The 20439-nt window shown below is 39.1% G+C and overlaps 1 protein-coding gene across 3 annotated transcripts; it reads right to left on the bottom strand.

Moving 5' to 3' along the window:
* Nucleotides 1–650: 650 nt before the first annotated feature.
* Nucleotides 651–19815, bottom strand: KLHL9 (kelch like family member 9). 3 transcript variants are annotated; one of them, XR_005020271.1, is made up of 6 exons: nt 17304–19815; nt 14165–14266; nt 7475–7524; nt 5274–5318; nt 3780–3869; nt 651–3185 (listed from the first exon to the last, which is right to left on the bottom strand). XR_005020271.1 is itself a non-coding variant. In XM_036855028.1 (1 exon), the coding sequence occupies exon 1, from the start codon at nt 19255–19257 to the stop codon at nt 17404–17406; it is 1854 nt and encodes a 617-aa protein (XP_036710923.1). In that variant the 5' UTR covers nt 19258–19815; the 3' UTR covers nt 15427–17403. The 3 variants fall into 3 exon arrangements, 1 of the variants encoding a protein (XP_036710923.1); XR_005020270.1 differs by lacking the exon at nt 7475–7524; XM_036855028.1 differs by lacking the exons at nt 651–3185; nt 3780–3869; nt 5274–5318; nt 7475–7524; nt 14165–14266 and having other exon boundaries at nt 15427–19815.
* Nucleotides 19816–20439: the final 624 nt, after the last annotated feature.

Below are 20439 nucleotides of genomic sequence, written 5' to 3'. Positions count from 1 at the left end.
TTGCTTGCCGTCCACGGGGTGTCGCTGCAGGACCTTTTTCTTAAGATTCCCTGTCCGGTAAGCCACTGATGTTTCGGCTGTCTCTGGGCTCTTTCTTAGGTCTTGAGGCTGGGCAGCCACGGGGCTTGGAGGCCTTCGGGGTGCAGCCCAACACAAGCCTTCCCATATTTAAAGACGGATGAAGTAGATCAACCTCAAGTTGGTGAGAAATGGCATAGTTTTCAAGGCACACATGGGGTGGGAGACAGCATTGCTGCTGTCCTTGGAAGATAAAATCTGTCAGAGTTTCGCTCTAGTTCTCTTGCTCTGGTTTTAAGTTGTGTGTTTTGCTCTTAGAGCGAAGTCTATGAAATATGTTTTTATCTTCCAGGAAGTCTTCAAAATCAGTGCTTTTGATGATCTTATTTCAAAGGACTTGGGTACTAATATTGCTGAGTTTTTATTTTTTTATTTACTTATTTTTTATGCTTTGACGCCAGTATTTCTTTTTTTTAAACATCTTTATTGGAGTATAATTGCTTTACAATGTTGTGTTAGTTTCTGCTGTATAACAAAGTGAATCAGCTACACATATACATATATCCCCGTATCTCCTCCCTCTTGCGTCTCCCTCCTACCCTCCCTATCCCACCCCTCTAGGTGGACACAACACTGCTGAGTTTTTAATGTACAATATGTCTACACTATAGCTGTGAGATTATGGACAGACCTAAATCTCTGGACCTTTTTTCTTGTCACATTAGTTGAAGGAAACAGAGCTTTTCTCAAATCTTTCAGATATTTTTTGAACAGTTAAAAACATTACTTATATGCATAAAGTAAAAGGGGGCATGTTCCACCCTCACCCTCCAAAAAAATTAGTACCCTCCAAAAAAATTAGCACCAAAAATTCTCTTCTCTCTGACCACTAACAGCACAGATGGAAGACTGTGCTAGTTCTCTCTGGAGGCTCTCACATGACTTTCTTTCCTGGAGTTGTAATGAAGCCCAGCTAGACGCCCCAGGAACAGCTCTATAGTTAAACCAAGTCAGGTTTCCTAACTTTTGCAGCAAGTGAGAGTACTCACCACGAAGAACCATGATGAGGCTCAGTAGGAAGGAGGGGTAAGGGGATTTGTACACGGTTTGAGCTTGGGTTACCTGATTCTAAGGAACTCAGGGAAGAGGGTATCAGCTCAGGATTAAAATGTTTGAGCTCATGTGAACTAGTGTTTTTTCCAGAGGTTCTAGGAACACAGTGGAGCTTGGGTAGTCCTTGCTGCTTTCTTAGTCACTCTAAAGCTGAGAGGGTTGTGTTGTTGGCCACATTTCTTTAGAAATGTTAGGAAGATCACCTTGTGTTCCCCAACTCAAGGGGACTAAGGAGAATCCCATTCCTGTTTTTCTTTGGAAAATATAATGCCAGGATAAATGAGGAATGCAGCGTATGAAAACCCACTGTATGAAGCTTTGCGTCTGGTTTGGGAATCAGGTTGCTGCTCTGTTGTATCAAAGTGACCACATGGCTCAGATCCTTCAAGATGATGATTAGAGATGTATCAGAAAATAGATAATAGTCTATGATGTGAGAGAACAGTGTTTCTCAGCATTATATTCTGGGTATTAATAAAAGCAGTTCTTATAGGTCAACTTCGGTAGGAGAAAACTGTTGAGACTGTGGTAGAGGTAAGGTCTGGGGTGTAAAGTCATTCCTAAGGGATGGACAAAGGCTGCTATTAAGAGTTAAATGTAGTAGTGTTGAGATTTTTCTTTTGACCACGCTCTTCTGAAAGCCAGCAGGGGGATGGTGAGACAGTAAAGGATACTAGAGAAAAATTAACCACTCTTTCTATGCAGGGATGGAGCACTGGAGTGGCAGGTTATGCATTTTTCTTGTGCCTGATACCACCATCTGCAGTCATCTGTACATCTCTCCAAATAGAATGGTGTTGGTCCAGCAACATCACTGATGTAATAACTACCCCAGGTAAGTGAGACTATGGACACAATAATCAGTTTTAATGATTTTTTAACAAAACATCCAGCTAGTGACTTGATTGTAGTTCGAGACTGGTTAGTAGCAGTAACGAGATGACCCCAGTTCTGCCATTGTCCTGAACGAAGTCCCCTTTGCGGCTCCTGCCTCTGCACACAACCAATGCTTCAGCAGACTTAGGTCATTCTCAAAGTTATAATCCTGATCGCTACCTAGATCTTGATAGGGCTTCTCTACTGTGCCCCAATTGATACTCCACAAAGGCAGGTTGTCCACTAGGAGCTTTGACCAGCTGCAAGCGCCCAGCAGGATATGTAAAAACCCATTTCTGGACACTGAGTTTGGGGGCTAAGTAGAGGCATCTCCTTGAGCTTGGTCTACACACGGAAGTATTGCCAAATGATAGCCAGGAACCTGTTGCACATGGCTGGTAAGTGCACTACGAGGTAAGTGGTGAGGGTGAATGAGAAATGCAGATACGGAAACTGAAGAAGTAAACTAAGTGGACAGTGTAAGTGAAATCCATAACCCACTCCCCTTACAGGATGAAGCAGGAAAAGTTGAGGGCACAGGTTAGCTCATTAATGAAGAGTCAGCCTGGAAAGTTAGTTAGAAAACCCTCTTTCCCCATTCTCTGAGCTTAAGTGATGCCTTTGAGTGTGTCTGTATACATAGGGTACATAGAAGGTTTGTGAAATCTGTGTTATCTGGATAAGGATGGAGGGATTAATAACCAAACAAACACTTTGCCTAGTATGAAGAAATGAGTTGTTTTTATGGATCACTAATTCCTGGCTGGAATGTGTTGGCTTCTAAGTGATAAACTATCCTTCCCAACTAAGATAAAAGTTCAGTCAGTAGAAATTAGACTTGCCCTCCATTCACACATATAGACTCTACTGATGGGCTGTTAGGTGAAATGAGGCAAAGAATGATAAAACTCTAACTCTATAGTCACAGCCTTCTGGAAGATGGACCAGTAAAGAGCTAGAATACTGCATGAACTTACTTAAAATTGGGAAAGGGCTGTATACACAATGAAACATCTGAGCTCAGGTAACAGACCTTAACTGCCGTCAGCAGCTTTATATTCATCTTGTTCTAATACTGTATTAAATAGAACAGAAGGAACAAGGAAGGTTATATCCAGAAAAGAACCATTGGCGTAAGTGCATTCTTGACAGGCTTCATGTTTTCAATCATATCCATCCTGGAAGAAAGAATACTCAGTATGAGAATATTCTGCTCTGAGATAATGTTTTGGAGATAGAGGAAATGGGTAGTTCCCTAGCCAAGAAATAGGCTTTCTTGGAGCCCAGGGATGGTACTAAAAAGAATTTGGATCAGCTGGTCCAGAAGCCACTCTGTATCACACATGTGTACTTATGTATGTGTTGTTGTCTGGGGTGGATGAAAGCTTTGTGGGTAGAGCAGTGATCTGATCCTAGCATCTGCATGGGCAAACCAATATAAAAGCTCTTAGAATATTATAAGTTCATCAAGTTTACTTATACCTGGATATTTGCACATTAGATTCTTTCTGCCACTGAAAAGATTTACTCTGTTAGTGTGATACTTTGTAAGCTGAAGCTCTTCAGTTTACAATCCATTAAAAAAAAAGCCACATAGTAGTGGGTGTGAATGCTTAGAATCCAGATGAAATGTTGCAGATTTTTTATAAAACTCAAATTATATGAATTTATCAATAAGATAAAGGTCAAAGCAATTTAAATCTGTGTTTTTGTGTTGTATCAAAGATATTGTCTTTGGCCAAGATGGTGGAGTAGAAAGACCCTGAGCTTACCTCCTCTCATGAGCACACCAAAATCACAAGTACTTGCAGAACAACCATCAATGAAAAAGACCAGAACCAACCAGAAGAGATCTTCTACAGCTAAAGACATAAAAAAGGAACCACGATGAGAACGGGTAGGAGGGGCAGACTTAGATATAACCATGTCCCATACCCCCCGGGATGGGAGACCCACAAACTGGAGAAGAGTTATATTGCAGAGGTTCTCTCCTAGGAGTAACATCTGAGCCCCACGTTGGGCTCCCCAGCCAGGGGGTCCTGCACCAAGAAGTCGAGCCCCAGAGCATTTGGCTTTGAAGGTCAGTAGGGCTTTATTTCCCCCAGTCCTTTGGAACTCACAACATTGACTCCCCTTTTAAAGGGCACAGAATCTCCCTGCAGTGGGACCCAGGGAAAAAGCAGTAAATTGACAGCAGCCTGGGCCAGACCTACCTGCTGGTCCTGGAGAGTCTCTCAGAGAGGTGGCAGTGGGGGGGCGGGGGGCTGCAGCTCACCCTGGGGACGTGGGCACTGGCAGCAGCCATACTTGGGAGCTCTCTCTACCACATGGACACTGGTGCGGGCAAGCACTGTTGTGGGATCCTCTCTCTAGCTCGTCAGTGCCAAGACCTGACCCCACCCAACAGCTTGTAGGTGCCAGTGCTGGGACACCTCAGGCCAAGCAACTTACTGGGTGGGAATACAGCAGACAGGCTGTATAAAGACCTCCTAAGCCCACAGAGGCCTCTAGACATGGCTCCACCCACCAGTAGGCAAGCACTGGTGCTCTAGACCAGTGTTACCCATTGGGGAGGCAGGCACCAGATTCAAAACCACAGTCCTGCAACCAATGGACCCAGCCTACCCACAGCTAGCTACACCCTGCCCTGGGACAAGCTGGGCCCCAGCCTTGCCTACTAGCAGGCCAAAACAAGGTTGGGGACACCCTGGACCCTGTACCCAACTGTGTCAGGAACCACCTCCCCCAACCCCCACTAGTGATCTGACACCAGCTGTGGGATCCCTGGGCCCTGCAGCCAGACTCCAGGACCTGGCTCTGCTTGCCAGTAGTCCAGCACTAACCTTGGGACATGAGCAGGCGACAGCCCCAGAGTCTTCTGGACCTTGGCTCCGCCTACCAGTGAGCCACCACTAGCCCTGTGGCCCCCGGGGGTCTTGCAGTCAGCTGCCCAGTGACAAGGCCCTACTAACCAGCAGCTGGCAGCCTCTGCACCAGGCAGGGCCTGGCAACCAACAACACTGGGAGCTGACCAAGCCTACCAGACCTCCCACATCGCCCGCCACAACGGAAAGACCCACACAATCCTCATGGGGGGGAATGCCTAGAGCATATAGCATGGGAAATGAGACGGGAGTGCAGTGCTGGGACGCATAAGACATCTCCTACAGAAGGCCACTTCTCCAAGGTCGGGAAACAGACAAAATGAGGTTGCCAAGGAACATGTTCCAGACGAAGGAAGAATGAAGTGGAGATACACAACTTACCTGAGGAAGAATTCAGGGTAATGATGGTACAGATGATCAAAGAACCTGGGAGAAGAATGGAGGCACAGAGAGAGAAGTTAGAAGTTTTTAACAGAGTTAGAAAATATACAGAACAACCAAACAGATATGAAGAATACAATTACTGAAATGAAAAATGTATATGAAGGAATCAACAGCAGACTAAATGATACAGAGAAATGAATCAGTGAGCTGGAAGACAGAGTTATGTAAATCACTGCCGCTGAACAGAAAGAATGAAAAGAAATGAGGACAGTTAAAGATACCTCTGGGACTACAATAAGCACACTAATATTTGCATTATAGGGGTCCTAGAATGAGAACAGAGAGGGGAAAAGGAACTGAGAACATATTTGAAGACATAATACTTGAAAACTTCCCTAACCTGGGAAAGGAAACAGTCACCCAAGTCCAGGAAGCACAGAGTCCCATAAAGGATTAACCCCAAGAGGAACACACCGAGACACATTGTAATTAAAATGAGAAAAATGAAAGAGAATATTAAAAGCAGCAAGAGAAAAGCAACAAACATACAAGGGAATCGCCATAAGACTATCAAGTGATTTTTCGGCAGAAACTCTGCAAGCCAGAAGGGAGTGGCACAATATATTTAAAATTATGAAAGGGAAAAACCTCCAGCCAAGAATACTCTATCTAGCAAGGCTTTCCTTCAGATTTGGTGGCAAAGTCAAAAGCTTCATAGACAGGCAAAAGCTAAAAGAGTACATCACCACCAAACCAGCTTTACAAGTGATAAAGGAACTTTTCTAGGCAAAAAAAAAAAGGCCACAACTAGAAACAAAATTATGAAATGAAAAGCTCACCAGTAAAGCCAAACATACAGTAAAGGTAGGAAATCATCCAAGCACAAAGCTAGTAGGAAGGTTGAAAGACAAAAGTAGTCAGATCATCTATATCCACAATAAGCAGTTAGGGGATACACAAAACAATTATATGTAAAACATATCAAAAACAGTAATTGTGAGGGGAGGAAAGTACAATGCATCTGAAATTAAGAGACCAGCAACTTAATCACGTGTGTGTGTGTGTGTGTGTGTGTGTGTGTGTGTATGATATACAGATTGCTATATAAAAACCTCATGGGAACCAAAAACCAAAAATCTATAATGCACACACAAAGGAAAACCAAACAACATTAAAGATGGCCATCAAATCATGAGAACAAAAGAAAGGGGGAAAAAAGACCTACAAAAACAACCCCTAAACAATTAACAAAATGGCAATAAGGATATCATGTTGATAATTACCTTAAATGCAAATGGACTAAATGCTCCAATCAGAAGACACAGAGTGCCTGAAGGGACGCAAGAATAAGGCAGGTGTATGTGTATGTGTGTGTATATGTATATATATATATATATACATATACACACACTGCCTACAAAAGACTACAGATTTAGAGACACAGAGTGAAGGTAAGAGGATGGATAAAGGTATTCCACACAAATGGAAGTCAAAAGAAAGCCATAGTCGCAATACTTATCAGACAAAATAGACTTTAAAACAAAGACTGTCACAAGGGACAAAGAAGGACACTACATAATGATCAAGGAATCAATCCAAGAATAAGATATAATTGTAAATATATATGCACCCAACATAGGAGCACCTATATACATATAAGACAGATATTAACAGACATAAAAGAAGTCGATGGTAACACAATAATAGTAGGGGACTTTAAAACCCCATTTACATCAATGGACAGATCATCCAGACAGAAAAATCAATAAGGAAACACTGGTCTTAAGTGACACATTAGAGCAGATGGGCTTAATTGATATATAGAGAGAGCATTCCATTCAAAAGCAGCAGAATACACATTCTTTTCAAGTGCACATGGAACATTCTCCAGTATAGATCACATGCTAGGCCACAAAACAAGCCTCGGTAAATTTAAAACTGAAATCATATCAAGCGTCTTTTCTGACCACAACACTATGAGACTAGACGTCAACTACAAAGTTGTGTTTTGTGCAAAAAAACACGAACACGTGGAGGCTAAACAATATGCTGCTAAACAACCAATGGATCACTGCAGAAATCAAAGAGGAATCAAAAAATACCTAAAGGCAACTGAAAATGAAAACAATGCAATCCAAAATCTACAAGATGTAGCAAAAGCAGTTCTAAGAGAGAAGTTTATAGTGATACAAACTTACCTCAGGAAACTAGAAAAATCTCAAACAACCTTTCTTTACACCCAAAGGAACTAGAGAAAGAACAAACAAAACCCAAAGTTAGTACAAGAAAAGAAATATCAGAGCAGAAATACAGACTAAAAAACAAAAGATCAATGAAACTGAGTTGGTTCTTTGAAAAGATAAATAAAATTGAAAAACTTTAGCTAGGCTCATCAAGAAAAAAGGGGAGAGGGCCCAAATCAATAAACTCAGAAATGAAAAAGGGGACGTTACAACCCAGACCACAGAAATACAAAAGATCCTAAAAGACTACTATAAACTATATGCCAATAAAATGGACAACCTAGAGGAAATGGACAAATCTTACAAAGGTACAATCTCCCAAGACCGAATCAGGAAGAAATAGAAAATATGAACAGACCAATTACCAGTAGTGAAACTGAATCAATAATTTTAAAAATTCCCAACAAACAAAAGTCCAGGACCAGATGGCTTCAGAGGTGAACTGTACCAAACATTTAAAGAAGGGTTAACACGTATCCTTCTCAAATTATTCCCAAAAATTGCAGAGGAAGGAACACTTCCATGCTCATTTTATGAGGCCAGCATCACCCTGAAACCAAAACCAAAGATACCACACACACACACACACACACACAAATTACAGGCCAATATCACTGATGAAGATAGTTGCAAAAATACTCAAAAAATATTAGCAAACTGAATCCAACAATACAGTAAAAGGATCATACACCATGATCAAGTAGGATTTATCCCAGGGATGCAAGGACTTTTCAATATCCACAAATCAATCAATGTGATACAGCACATTAAAAAACTGAAGAATAAAAACCATATGATCATCTCAGTAGATGCAGAAAAAGCTTTTGACAAGATTCAACATCCATTTATGATAAAACTCTCCAGAAAGTGGACATAAAGGGAACATAAGATAATAGAGGCCATATATGACAAGCCCACAGCTAACATATTCAGTGAGAAGTTGAACGCATTTCCTCTAAGATCAGGAACAAGACAAGGATGCCCACTCTTGCCACTTTTATTCAACATAGTCTTGGAAGTCCTAGAAAAGCCCAGAAAAGAAAAAGAAATAAAAGGAATCTGAATTGGAAAAGAAGAAAAACTGTCACTGTTGGCAGATGACATGATACTATTCACAGAAAATCCTAAAGATGCCATCAGAAAACTACTAGAGCTAATCAATGAATTTGGTAAAGCTGCAGGATACAAAATTAATATACAGAAATCTCTTGCATTTCTGTATACTAACAACAAACTATCAGAACAATAAATTAAGGAAACAATCCCATTTATCATCATACCAAAACAAATAAAACACCTAGGAATAAACCTACCTAAGGAGGTAAAAGACCTGTATTCTGAAACTATAAGACACTGATGAAAGAAATTGAAGACGTCACAGATGGAAAGATATACCGTGTTCTTGGACTGGAAGAATTAATAGTTAGAATGACCAAACTACCGAAGGCAATCTACAATTCAAAGCAATCTCTATCAAAATATCAAGAGCATTTTTCACAGACCTAGAACAAATGATTTTAAAATTTGTATGGAAACACAAAAGACCCCAAATAGCCAAAACAATCTTGAGAAAGAAGAATAGAGCTAGAAGAATCATGTTCCCTGACTTCAGAGTATATTACAAAGCTACAATAATCAAAGAAGTAGGTACTGGCACAAAAACAGACACATAGATCAATGGAAAAATATAGAGAGCCCAAAAATAAACTGATGTATTTATGGTCAGTTAATCTATGACAAAGGAGGCAAGAATATACAATAGAGAAAAGACAGTCTCTTCAATAAGTGGTGCTGGGAAAACTAGACAGCTACATGTAAAAGAATGAAATTAGAACATTCTCTTAACACCATATACAAAAATAAACTCAAAGTGGATTAAAGACCTAAATGTAAGATTGGATACCATAGAACTCCTAGAGGAAAACATAGGCAGAACACCCTTTGACATAAATTGTAGCAACATTTTTTTTTGATCTGTCTCCTAAAACAAAGTAAATAAAAGTGAAAATGATTGTGACCTAATTGAGAAGATTTTGCACAGCAAAGGAAACCATCAACAAAATGAAAAGATAATCTACTGATTGGGAGAAGATATTTGCAAATGATATGACCTATAAGGAGTTAATATCTAACATATATAAACAGCTCATACAACTTAACATCAAAAAAACAAACAGCCTGATTAAAAAATGGGCAGAACTGAACAATATTTTCCCAAAGAGGAAATGCAGATGGCTAAGAGGCACATGAAAAGATGTTCAACATTGCTAATCATCAGTGAAATGCAAATCAAAGCCACAATGAAACGTCACCTCACCCCTGTCAGAATGGCTATCAAAAAGAACACAAATAACAAATGTTGGTGAGGATGTGGAGAAAATGGAACCCTTGTACACTGTTGGTGGGAATGCAGATTGGTGCAGCCACAGGAGAAAACAGTACGGAGGTTTCTCAAAAAACTACAAATAGAACCACCATATGACCCAGCAATACATACTGGAATAAACAAAAACACCAATTCAAAAAGATATGTATGGGACTTCCCTGGTGGTCCAGTAGTTAAGAATCCACCTTCCAATGCAGGGGACATGGGTTTGATCCCTGGTCGGGGAACTAAGATCCCACATGCCACAGGGCAACTAAGCCTGCATGCCGCAACTACTGAGCCCACGCACTCTAGAGTCCACATGCCACAACTACTGAGCCCGCATGCTCTGGAGCCTGCGCGCCGCAATGAAGAGCCCACGCGCTGCAATGAAAGATCCCACACGCTGCAATGAAAGATCCCACATGCCGCAACTAAGATGCAGCCAAATTAATTAATTAATTAATTTAAAAAGTAGAGATACATGCACCCCAATGTTCATAGCAGCATTATTTACGATTGCCAATATACGTAAGTAAATGGATAAAGGTGATATCTATATACAATGGAATACCTCTCAGCCAAAAAAGAGAATGAAATTTTGCCATTGATAGCAACATGGATGGACTTGGACGGTATTATGCTAAGTGAAATAAGTCAAAGACAAATACTGTTATCACTTACATGTGGAATCTAAAAACCACAACAAACTAGAGAATATAACACAAGCAGACTCACAGATATAGAAAACAAACTAATGGTTACCAGTGGGGAGAGGGAAGGGGGAAGGGGCAATACAAGGGATAGGAGATTAAGAGGTACAAATTGTTATGTATAAAGTAAGCTACAAGGATATATTGTACAACACAGGGAATATAGCCAATATTTTTTAATAACTAAATTGAGTATAACATTTAAAACTAAGAATCACTATATTGTACACCTTATATAATATTACACATCAACTATATTTCAATTAAAAAAATTTCTTTAATGGAACCACAGGAAAAAATATATATTTTTTCTCTGATTATCTGACCCTCCCTATACACCAAGAGTTACCATAGGGATTTTGTATTCATTTATTTGAGTATGACCTGAAGACTTTGAACTTTCACATACACAATAAAAACTTCTGCTTGTTTTTGTCATTACTGTTTTTTTTAAAAAGCCTACATTTACTGTAATCCATCTAAATAAGGACTTTAACTTTCAACCAGTAGATGGCAGAATAACATCAACCCCTAGAAAGTAGTTGTTCAGAGACTGTTACCAAGAAAATAGAGGAACTATCCATTATTAGTGCATTTGGTTAAGGACCACAACTTTAAACAGTTCTGTAGTGTATGCAATCATCTTTAGTGAATATCTGTCTTCTTTTTTCAACCATCACTCTGCCATTCAAATATATGCTTAGAAGTGGATACTAGCAACACAGATAAGGTATCAAACTCGGGGGAGAAATTCCAAAAAATTCATTTTTTAAAAGTATTTATGGGGACTTCCCTGGTGGCGCAGTGGTTTAAGAATCTGCCTGCCAATGCAGAGGACACAGGTTCGATCCCGGTCCGGTAAGATCCCACATGCTGCAGAGCAACTAAGCCCGTGCACCACAACTACCAAGCCTACGCTCTAGAGCCACGCGCTGCAACTACTGAGCCCACAATGAAGAGTAGACCCCGCTCGCCACAACGAGAGAAAGCCAGCGGCAGCAACAAAGACACAACACAGTCAAAATTATTAACACATTTATGTGGAATCTAGAAAAATGGTACAGATGAATTGGTTTGCAAGGCAGAAATAGAGACACAGATACAGAGAACAAACGTATGGACACCAAGGGGGGAAAGAGGGGGGTGGGGGTGGGAGGGGATGAATTGGGAGATTGGGATTGACATATATACACTAATATGTATAAAATAGATAACTAATAAGAACCTGCTGTATATATAGCACAGGGAACTCCACTTCCCTGTACAGTGGAAACTAACACAACATTGTAAAACAACTATACCCCAATAAAAAAATTTTTTTTTAATTAAAAAAAAATAAAGGTGGCGCAGTGGTTGAGAATCTGCCTGCCAATGCAGAGGTCACGGGTTCGAGCCCTGGTCTGGGAAGATCCCACATGCCGTGGAGCAACTGGGCCCGTGGGCCACAATTACTGAGCCTGCGCGTCTGGAGCCTGTGCTCTGCAGCAAGAGAGGCCGCGATAGTGAGAGTCCTGCGCACCGTAACGAAGAGTGGCCCCCGCTTGCCACAATTAGAGAAAGCCCTTGCACAGAAATGAAGACCCAACACAGCCATAAATAAATAAATTAATTTAAAAAATAAAATAAAATAAAAAATAAACAATACCTCTCTTTAACAAAGGAATTTTAAATTCTAATTCTAGAATTATCCCTATTAAAATTACCTACAAGGCACAATGCCTTGTGTTACAACTATAATCTGCTGGAAGTATTAACCAATGCTTTAAATTATGATACAAATAATATGAAACAAGGTTTTTATACTATGCAGATAACATGACTAAGGTAAAAAACAGAGAATCCCCCAAAATCTCCCCAAAATGTTAAGAATCAAGAGAGTAATAACAAAAATAAACATGGTAAAATCATGTATTTCCTACTACTGCAATAGAGTTTGAAATATAATGTGAAAACAAAACCCCATTCAAAACAGCAATCTACATGCCAAGGACAACTTGAATAAAATATCATTATAACTAAAGAAAAAGACCCTAGTTTGCCCATATTATAAATAAGACTTTTATTACATGATTTTTACAAAGCATAAAAATTCAGTGAGAAAGTAAAGATTATTCAAAAAGTTGTGATGGAACAAGTGGATAATAACTTGGAAACAGAAAAGTAGTAAAAAGCTAAATCCATAACAATAACAAAATACCAGGGTAATTACACCTTCACATGATGGGGGGAAACTGCAAGACGGCATTAAAAAAATGACAAAGGAAAAACTAATTTCACTACATTACAAAAAATACCTTGTATGTTTAAAGATGCACTCAAAGAAAGATGGGAAAATACTTGCTGTAAATAAAGATTAATAGTCTTAATATAAAAGGAATTTTCATAAATTTATTTTAAAAATTCATCTTCATTTCAACCAGAAAAAAGAAAAGCTATTTGAACAAGAGACAAGCAGTAAATGCTACCTTAGCACGTTAAGAATAAGCACTGACAAAGCAATAGAGTAAAGGACAAGGAATGTGACATCAGTACTATGTAAAAAAACACAAAATTATCACCAAAAGGTCAAAATGCAAAAAAAGACAGACATATTTGACTATTAAACAATGTGTAAAGGTGGTCAAAAGGTACAAATAAGTCCTGGGGATATAATGTTCAGCATGGTGACTATCAATAATACTGTATTGTATATTTGAAAGTTGCTAAGAGAGTAGATCTTAAAAGTTCTCATCACAAGAAAAAAATTGTATTAACTATGTGTGGTAATGGAAATTAACTAGACTTGTTATCATTTCATAATATATACATATATAGAATCATTATGTTGTATGCCTGAAACAAATATCATTATATCTGAATTTTTAAAAATTGAATAGCTCAGCCCCGATAAAAATGACATAAATTGAGGAAAAATGTCTTTGTAGCTAATAGGATACTTAAAATAATAGACAAAAACAAATGATTCACATATGAAAAAATGCACATGCTCAATAAACAAAAAATTCAGTGTTTCCAATAATAAATATAAATCCAAACAGTAAGATAACTGGAACTGCCAAGATTGCCTTTGAAATAGTCACTAAACACATTCTGGTGGAAACACATAGTCACACACTCCTGGAAATATTTTTCAAAAGCCTAAAAAAGCCTACACTATTTGACTCAGATTTTACTTAGAATTTATCACAGGGTAATAAACAAAATTTTATGAAAGAATATTAAATCTTGCTTAATTTATGATAAAAAATTGGGGGTAGATATTTAAATATATAACCATAGGGAAATGGAAAAAAAATATGAAGGCACATTCATGGGTGGAATACTGTATAGACATTCAACACTTTCAAATAAAAGAACTTGTGAAAATCATTAAGACAAAACTAAAGTAAAAAATTATGCAATACAATGACAATTAGTAACAAATATCTTACTAAATGCTTCTCTGTGTTTTATGCTAATCACTTTATAATATTATCTCCTTCCAATTCTGATATAGATACAATTATTAATGCCCACCACTGATCCCATAGACAAATGAGAAAATGAAGCTTAGAGAGGTTAACTTACCCTAAGGTCTTTCAATCGTTGAGCTGCGGATAGAACGTTGGTTTTACTTCTGATAGTATGCTTCTGTAGTTTTGAATGAAATTTTCTGTAGGAGTATATTGTCTTTATAATCAGAACAAGATAATTTTAATTACAAACCAGAAAAATTTGAACATGATTAAATATGTTTGCTTTGCAGATAATCTACAGAAATACTACTCTTGGCAAGTGGGAAAAAAATTAAATACGGATTTTTATCTGGTTTAAAAATGGAATCTGTTTTTCTTAATGCACATGCATTTGATAATTAGGAAAAAAGCACCTTACATATTATTTTCTAATACATACAGATTTTAGAAAACTTGGAGAAAGCCATAATGAAAGCAGTGTGTGCCTTTGGAAGTTGAACTTACTTCCTTTTATCATCCAGATTTTAGCTTAAGTTCTGACATATTTGCAAAGTATTTGGCAAATGTCTGTACATATATAAATTCATAATATACCTAGTATTAACATAAGTTACTTCTGACACATGGAATCACTGATAATTTACACCCTCTGTTCACTTTTATTTTCCTGTACTCACTGTAATAGACAGGAATTATTTTTATAATCAGGAAACTTAACAAAAGCTTATTTTTGAACCTATCAGAAAAACTAAAAGAAGAAATTAAATGTTAACAGAATGCTTTACATGCTTGCAGCTTTTATCCTTTTAAATATTCTTCTAAATGTTCCATAAAAAAAAAAACTATCAGCTTGTAAAATAAAGATATCTCTCCAATCATGTTCGTCACCTAAAATTTTTTTATCTGTAAGAAAGGAATTCCAGATTTAATTAGCATAGCACCGGTCAGCTGTTTTATGATTATCAAGAGTCCTGTCAATTGCAGAAAGTTATACAGTAAAAGAATGAGAGGTGGGATGTGAGAGGCTGGAGGTAGGGGGTAAAGGTGGAGCAGTTAACTTACCTGGCTGAACAATATTTAGTTAATTACAAAGCAACAGGGTCAAATGTAATAGAAGGCAGAAACCTTTTCTCAACAAGGGAAAGAGAAAAGCTTATGCAGAGCAGACATGGGGCAATACCATCTCAGCATGTCAGAATTAGCACCAAAAAAGTAATACATCAAAATGAGGTAAAAAATAAAGGAACCATAGCAAAATTATACCCAAAAGGTCAAAATGCAAAAAGATGGACAAATTTGATCTCAAAAATTAACTAAACGGCCCTGCCTTTGTAAACCTCTAACAGATTGAGAAAAAAAGTCAATGCAAGCAAATGCCAGTTAAATTATATTTATTATATAAAGAGATCCTATAACTCGATATGAAAAAGGAAGCAACTCCAATAGGTATTACAAGGGCAAAGGATATTAACATTCGATTAAAGAGGAACACAGCTACTCAAAAAACACAAATATTTAACTTCATTAATAATTAAGGAAATAATTGGGATGCTATTTCTTGCTTATTCAATGCACAAAGTTATTAGCAATTTCTACTTTTTCTATTTCCTAAATGTTCTCAAATGTGCTATTTTTAGTAATAAAAAATTGAATCATTAAAAAAAAATAGGAAGTATGAAATTTTCTGCCAATGCAGAAATCATAAAAGCATTAAAATGAATCAACACCTGTATGGGCAGTGAGGTTCAGATCCCTTGAAGCCAATTCCTTTTGTCTTGGTTCCTGAGTTTTATTATGAGGTTGTCAGTAAAGAGAAGGTTGTTCCTGATTTACACTATGACAATCTCCCAAGTATAGGGATATAAATATAAACATATGTATGTAAATGTATATATGTAAATTATTTCTTCAGGTAGACAATTATTCCAGGGAAGTAACTCTTCAGATTCTTCAGAATCACTCACTTCAGAGGACTCCTATGATTCCATTTGCAGATAAGTTCCCATTTAAGATCTCTCCATGTGGTTCTGAACCAGTAGGGATGCCCCCGGTATTGAAGAGGCTGAAGATCTACTTTAGTACTGCCTGCAAGACAGCAGCGTCCTAGGCTTTCTACAGCTGGCTTCTTAGGGAATCTGAAGTTGGTCCTGTCCTTTAGACATAGCCAAAAGGACATTTTTCTGCTCTGACGCCAAACAGTACATCTTCTGCTTGCTCAGATTATAGCCTTGAGGCAGATCACACAAAGCTCAGGATGCACATGGGCTGGAGCAGCACCAGGGCAACCACCTCAAATCAAACAGTCGTGTTAGAATGACTAAGTTGGGAGACTGAACTTAAAAACTTACAGCTTTGTTCAGAATGTTTTTCTTTGTCTTGTTCATAAGTTTTACTGAACAAAAAGGTGGAATGTAGCAGAGCCTAAAGTTACTGAGCAAAAGCAGTTCTCTGAGACTTGAACTTTGCTAAATAACCTGTATAAAGGCAACTCTACAGAAAACAATATACAAGCAGAAAAAGTGACAAGTTTCATCTGTAGTAACAATTCAGTCAAATGACAAATTTGGTTGTCAATTTAATGTTGTAGTTCTTATCTACATCAATTCCGCAAGACTACATAGACATTTATTCTCTAGTACTGAATTTCCATTTGAACAGAAATAGCTGCTAGGTGGAAGAAAAGAATTTAAATTTAAAAACAATTTCACTATAGCTAAAGTGCCAATTGATTTAAAAATTATATATGTGTGTGTGTGTGTGTGTATTTTCTCTCTCTCTCTCCCCAGAAAGATATGAAATCCTGACTTAGGGTTATACTATTTTTTGAGTTAATATTTTTGAATTTATTATTTCTCTGGTCTGCCTAAGAATCGTCACATATTCTGAATGTACCCACACAATCTGGTGAGTTGGCAGCTATGTCAAAAACTCTATGAAAAAAGGGAGGCAGCTAATAAGGCTTGGAGACCTTTTTTGTTTATTATTTTAGGTTAGAGCAGGCAGCCTCCCTTTGATGTTTTGTAGTCAAAGATGAAAACTTTCAACTTCGAAGCATAATGAACATAATTATACATTTACTACAATCACCTACACTTTGACTTACACACCACCACAAAAAGACATCTAACAAACATTTTTCTACTTATCTTTTTACATTTGTTAAACTGGCTATGTTAAATACGTTTTCAGAATGCATTTGTTAACCATTTGATAAACATACTAAGCCAAGCAATACAAATAACATCAATTACCTTTTTATCTAATAACTGTACCAATCAATGTAAGAAGATACAACTGAAGGGGAAGTATGGGATCATCCATGATGCACTGCAAAGGTATTCCACCTTGGTCCTAAGAATGATCTGAAGGTGCTGAAAGAGGTGATTCTCTGGAAGGTGACCCAGGGTTTTCTTCAGGTGGAAAAACTGTGAGAGTACAAGCTCGAATGCCACCAAGTGACTCTGGAAGGTCAAAAACTTTATGCCACTCATCCTTTTCTGGGTCATATTTCTGGACAATTTCTACCATACAACGATTATTCCAAGAATATCCACCTACGACATAAATTTTATTTTCAAAGACGGCAACTCCAACATCACTTTGACCTCTTAACATGGCAGCAATTGGTGTCCACTGGTCAAGGGTTGGTGAATAGTATTCACAGCTTAGAACATCATCATAATCACTTGTTCCTCTGAAGTGATTGCCACCAATGACATAGAGCTTGTCTCCAACTGTACACATGCAATGCAGACCTCTGACTGTAGTCATTGGAGCCTTCTGTGTCCATTTGTCTGTATCAGGGTCAAAACACATGAGCTCGTTTTGGAAAGTATCATGAGTAATTCCTCCTGAAATATACATTAAGCCTCCATAAACTGTTCCAGCATGGCCATAGTGGGGTTCACTCATTTTTGCAACATAGCTCCACTCATTCATTCTTGGATTGTAACATTCTACTGTGGCCAGCTCACCAGCTGCACTTCGCCCACCAACGGCATACAAATGTCCTTTGAGAGCACTCAAGTGGAAAAATGTGCGCTTTTCATTTAATGAAGCAACCTGCATCCATTTATTATACCGAGGATCAAATCTGAAAACGGTATCAACGGCAGTTTTTCCTTTTGTATCATAATTACTTTGACCACCAACTACATAAAGAAAGTTTCCAATGACAGCAATGCCATGCTGGTAACGAGGAGCATCCATGGGGGCTAAAGATCTCCACTCTTGCGCCCTTTCATCATACATCCGTAATTCTTTACTGACAACCAGCTGCTGCCTCAAAACTCCTCCTAATGTAACCAAGTGGGTTGAGTCAGATCTAATGGCAGTTCTATCTGACTGCATCACTGGCTGCATATATGGCATCATTTGGTAATTGCTAGCTTCCAAAAGCAAATTCACACAGGTATTGTCTGTTCTCATGAAATCTACTGTCTGCACATAATTGATGAGATCCTGTGGTGTCATCAGTGGAAATCGAATATTCTTCATTAATTTTGCAGCATAATCCATCCGAGGGTCTTCCAACCTTAGCCAGCGACAGGCAGCCTTGAAAAGCTCAAGTTCAGTACAGTGCTTAAGACTATTGCTGGAAAGCACAAAGGCAAGCCGTTCAAAAGGGAGTTTCAGAAACTCCCCAGTACTCAATAATGCAGGAAAATTCTTCAGGATGAAATTATTGACATATTTATCCACTTCTATAAGATTGTAGGTGTTAGCAATTCGTCCAACTTCAACACAGTTATCTAAAGAGACTCCTGAAATAAGGAACACTTTACAGAAGTCTAAAACAGGTAAAATTTGCAAAAAGCTGGCAGCTTCAAGTGTGTCCTGAAGATTGTCCATATTAAGAGAAAGTTTTGCAGTATAAATAAAATCAATTATTTTCTTCAGACCAACTTTGTTCACCCCATGAAGCTTAATGCACATTAAATCTTGTTCTTTCATTCCACCTGTGAACATAGCCTTGAAATAATCACTAGCAGATGCCATCATAGCTCTATGAACAGGGAAGATTTCATCTCCATCACCTGGTACCAGGGTCACGTCACAAAGCAATCCTTCTATTCTAAGCTGATCAAAGCCTTGCAAAACCACCGAACTGTGAGTATTGCTGGTAAAAAAACGTGTGGTTCCTGCCTTGCAAGGCTGTAAATGGGCGGAGACGCCCATTTCACCGTTACCAAGAGACACTTTCATGTGCAAGCCTTCCTCTTGCACAAAGATGTATGCCGGCCAAAGAGGTTATGACCTGAAAGCTTTAAAGGAAACGAGGATGTCCCAAGAGCAAGAGAGCTCGCTTTCCTTATCAAGGGCAAACAGTCACTGTGGCACACCTCAGAACACACCAGTCACTCTCTGAAAATTGTTCTACAGCAGGACCACAGAGGGCTGTGGACCTCAAATCTGTTTATTATGTAGATGATTCATCACCTGAAGGCAGTTTAGTGACCCGGTTCACCTCGTCCGGCCTGCGTTGCCGCTCCTCCCGCAGTTCCGCTCCGGGCCAAGGGGGAGGTGCCGCCACGTCCTGCGGCCCCGTGGCTCGCTCGGCGGCGAAGCCGGGTACCTCAGCGAGCGGCCCGCCGCGCCCTCCGCTGTCCTTAGAACGTCGCCGCTGCTACGGGCCCGTCCTGGAGCAAGGGCCTGGAACACGGGGCTGCAACACGGGCCGAGGCCCCGACGCCGAACCGGTCCTTCCGGAAAGGCCTGCTCCCAGGATCCCCCGGGCTAGGAGCGGCCGTGGCAGCTACTGCGGCTGCGCGGCCGCCTGATCTCGCCAGTGGGCGGTCGTGTGGGGGATGGGAGGAAGTGGGCGGGGAACTGAAAGGGCGGGGTTTGGGCAAGGCGGGGTTGTGCAAGACGGGCCCGCGGGGCCTCTTGGGGTACTTTGTATGTGGCATTACATGGGCTGGAATGGGTGCATGTATATTATGCTTGACCTAAACCTTTCACGGCAGCTGAGCTGTCCCCCTAAATGCATACTTTGAAATTTACACTTCCTGGCTTCTTCCTTTTGTTACTTCTGAGTGACAATGAAATGCGGCTTTTGTAGAAATTGAAAGGCAGCATGGGGGAAAATGCTTAAAGTTTTTCCTCTATAAAAAAAACTTTAAAATTCTTATCCCACAGGGGAATGCCCTGGTGGTCCAGTGGTTAGGACTCGGCGCTTTCACTGCTGTGGCCCGGGTTCAATCCCTGATCCCACGAGTCACGCAGCCAAAAAAAAAAAAAAAACCTTATCCCACACAATAGACACTTCAGTTATAACTTTGGTTCATAGTTTCAAATTTTAATCATTTAAAACATGTCATTTGCCTCTTTTAAAATACCAAATTGTGACTATGCTATGTAATTTAGCCTGAATTTTTGCCACGCAAT

Source organism: Balaenoptera musculus, chromosome 6, assembly GCF_009873245.2.
Source record: "Balaenoptera musculus isolate JJ_BM4_2016_0621 chromosome 6, mBalMus1.pri.v3, whole genome shotgun sequence".
Taxonomy (NCBI): domain Eukaryota; kingdom Metazoa; phylum Chordata; class Mammalia; order Artiodactyla; family Balaenopteridae; genus Balaenoptera; species Balaenoptera musculus.
The sequence above is the reverse complement of the archived record's forward strand: the minus strand, read 5'-3'. Positions and strand labels throughout refer to the sequence as shown.

What these genes read in the sequence shown, in the direction of transcription:
- KLHL9 (XM_036855028.1), bottom strand. Translation starts at nt 19,257, where the DNA reads ATGAAAGTGTCTCTTGGTAACGGTGAAATGGGCGTCTCCGCCCATTTA.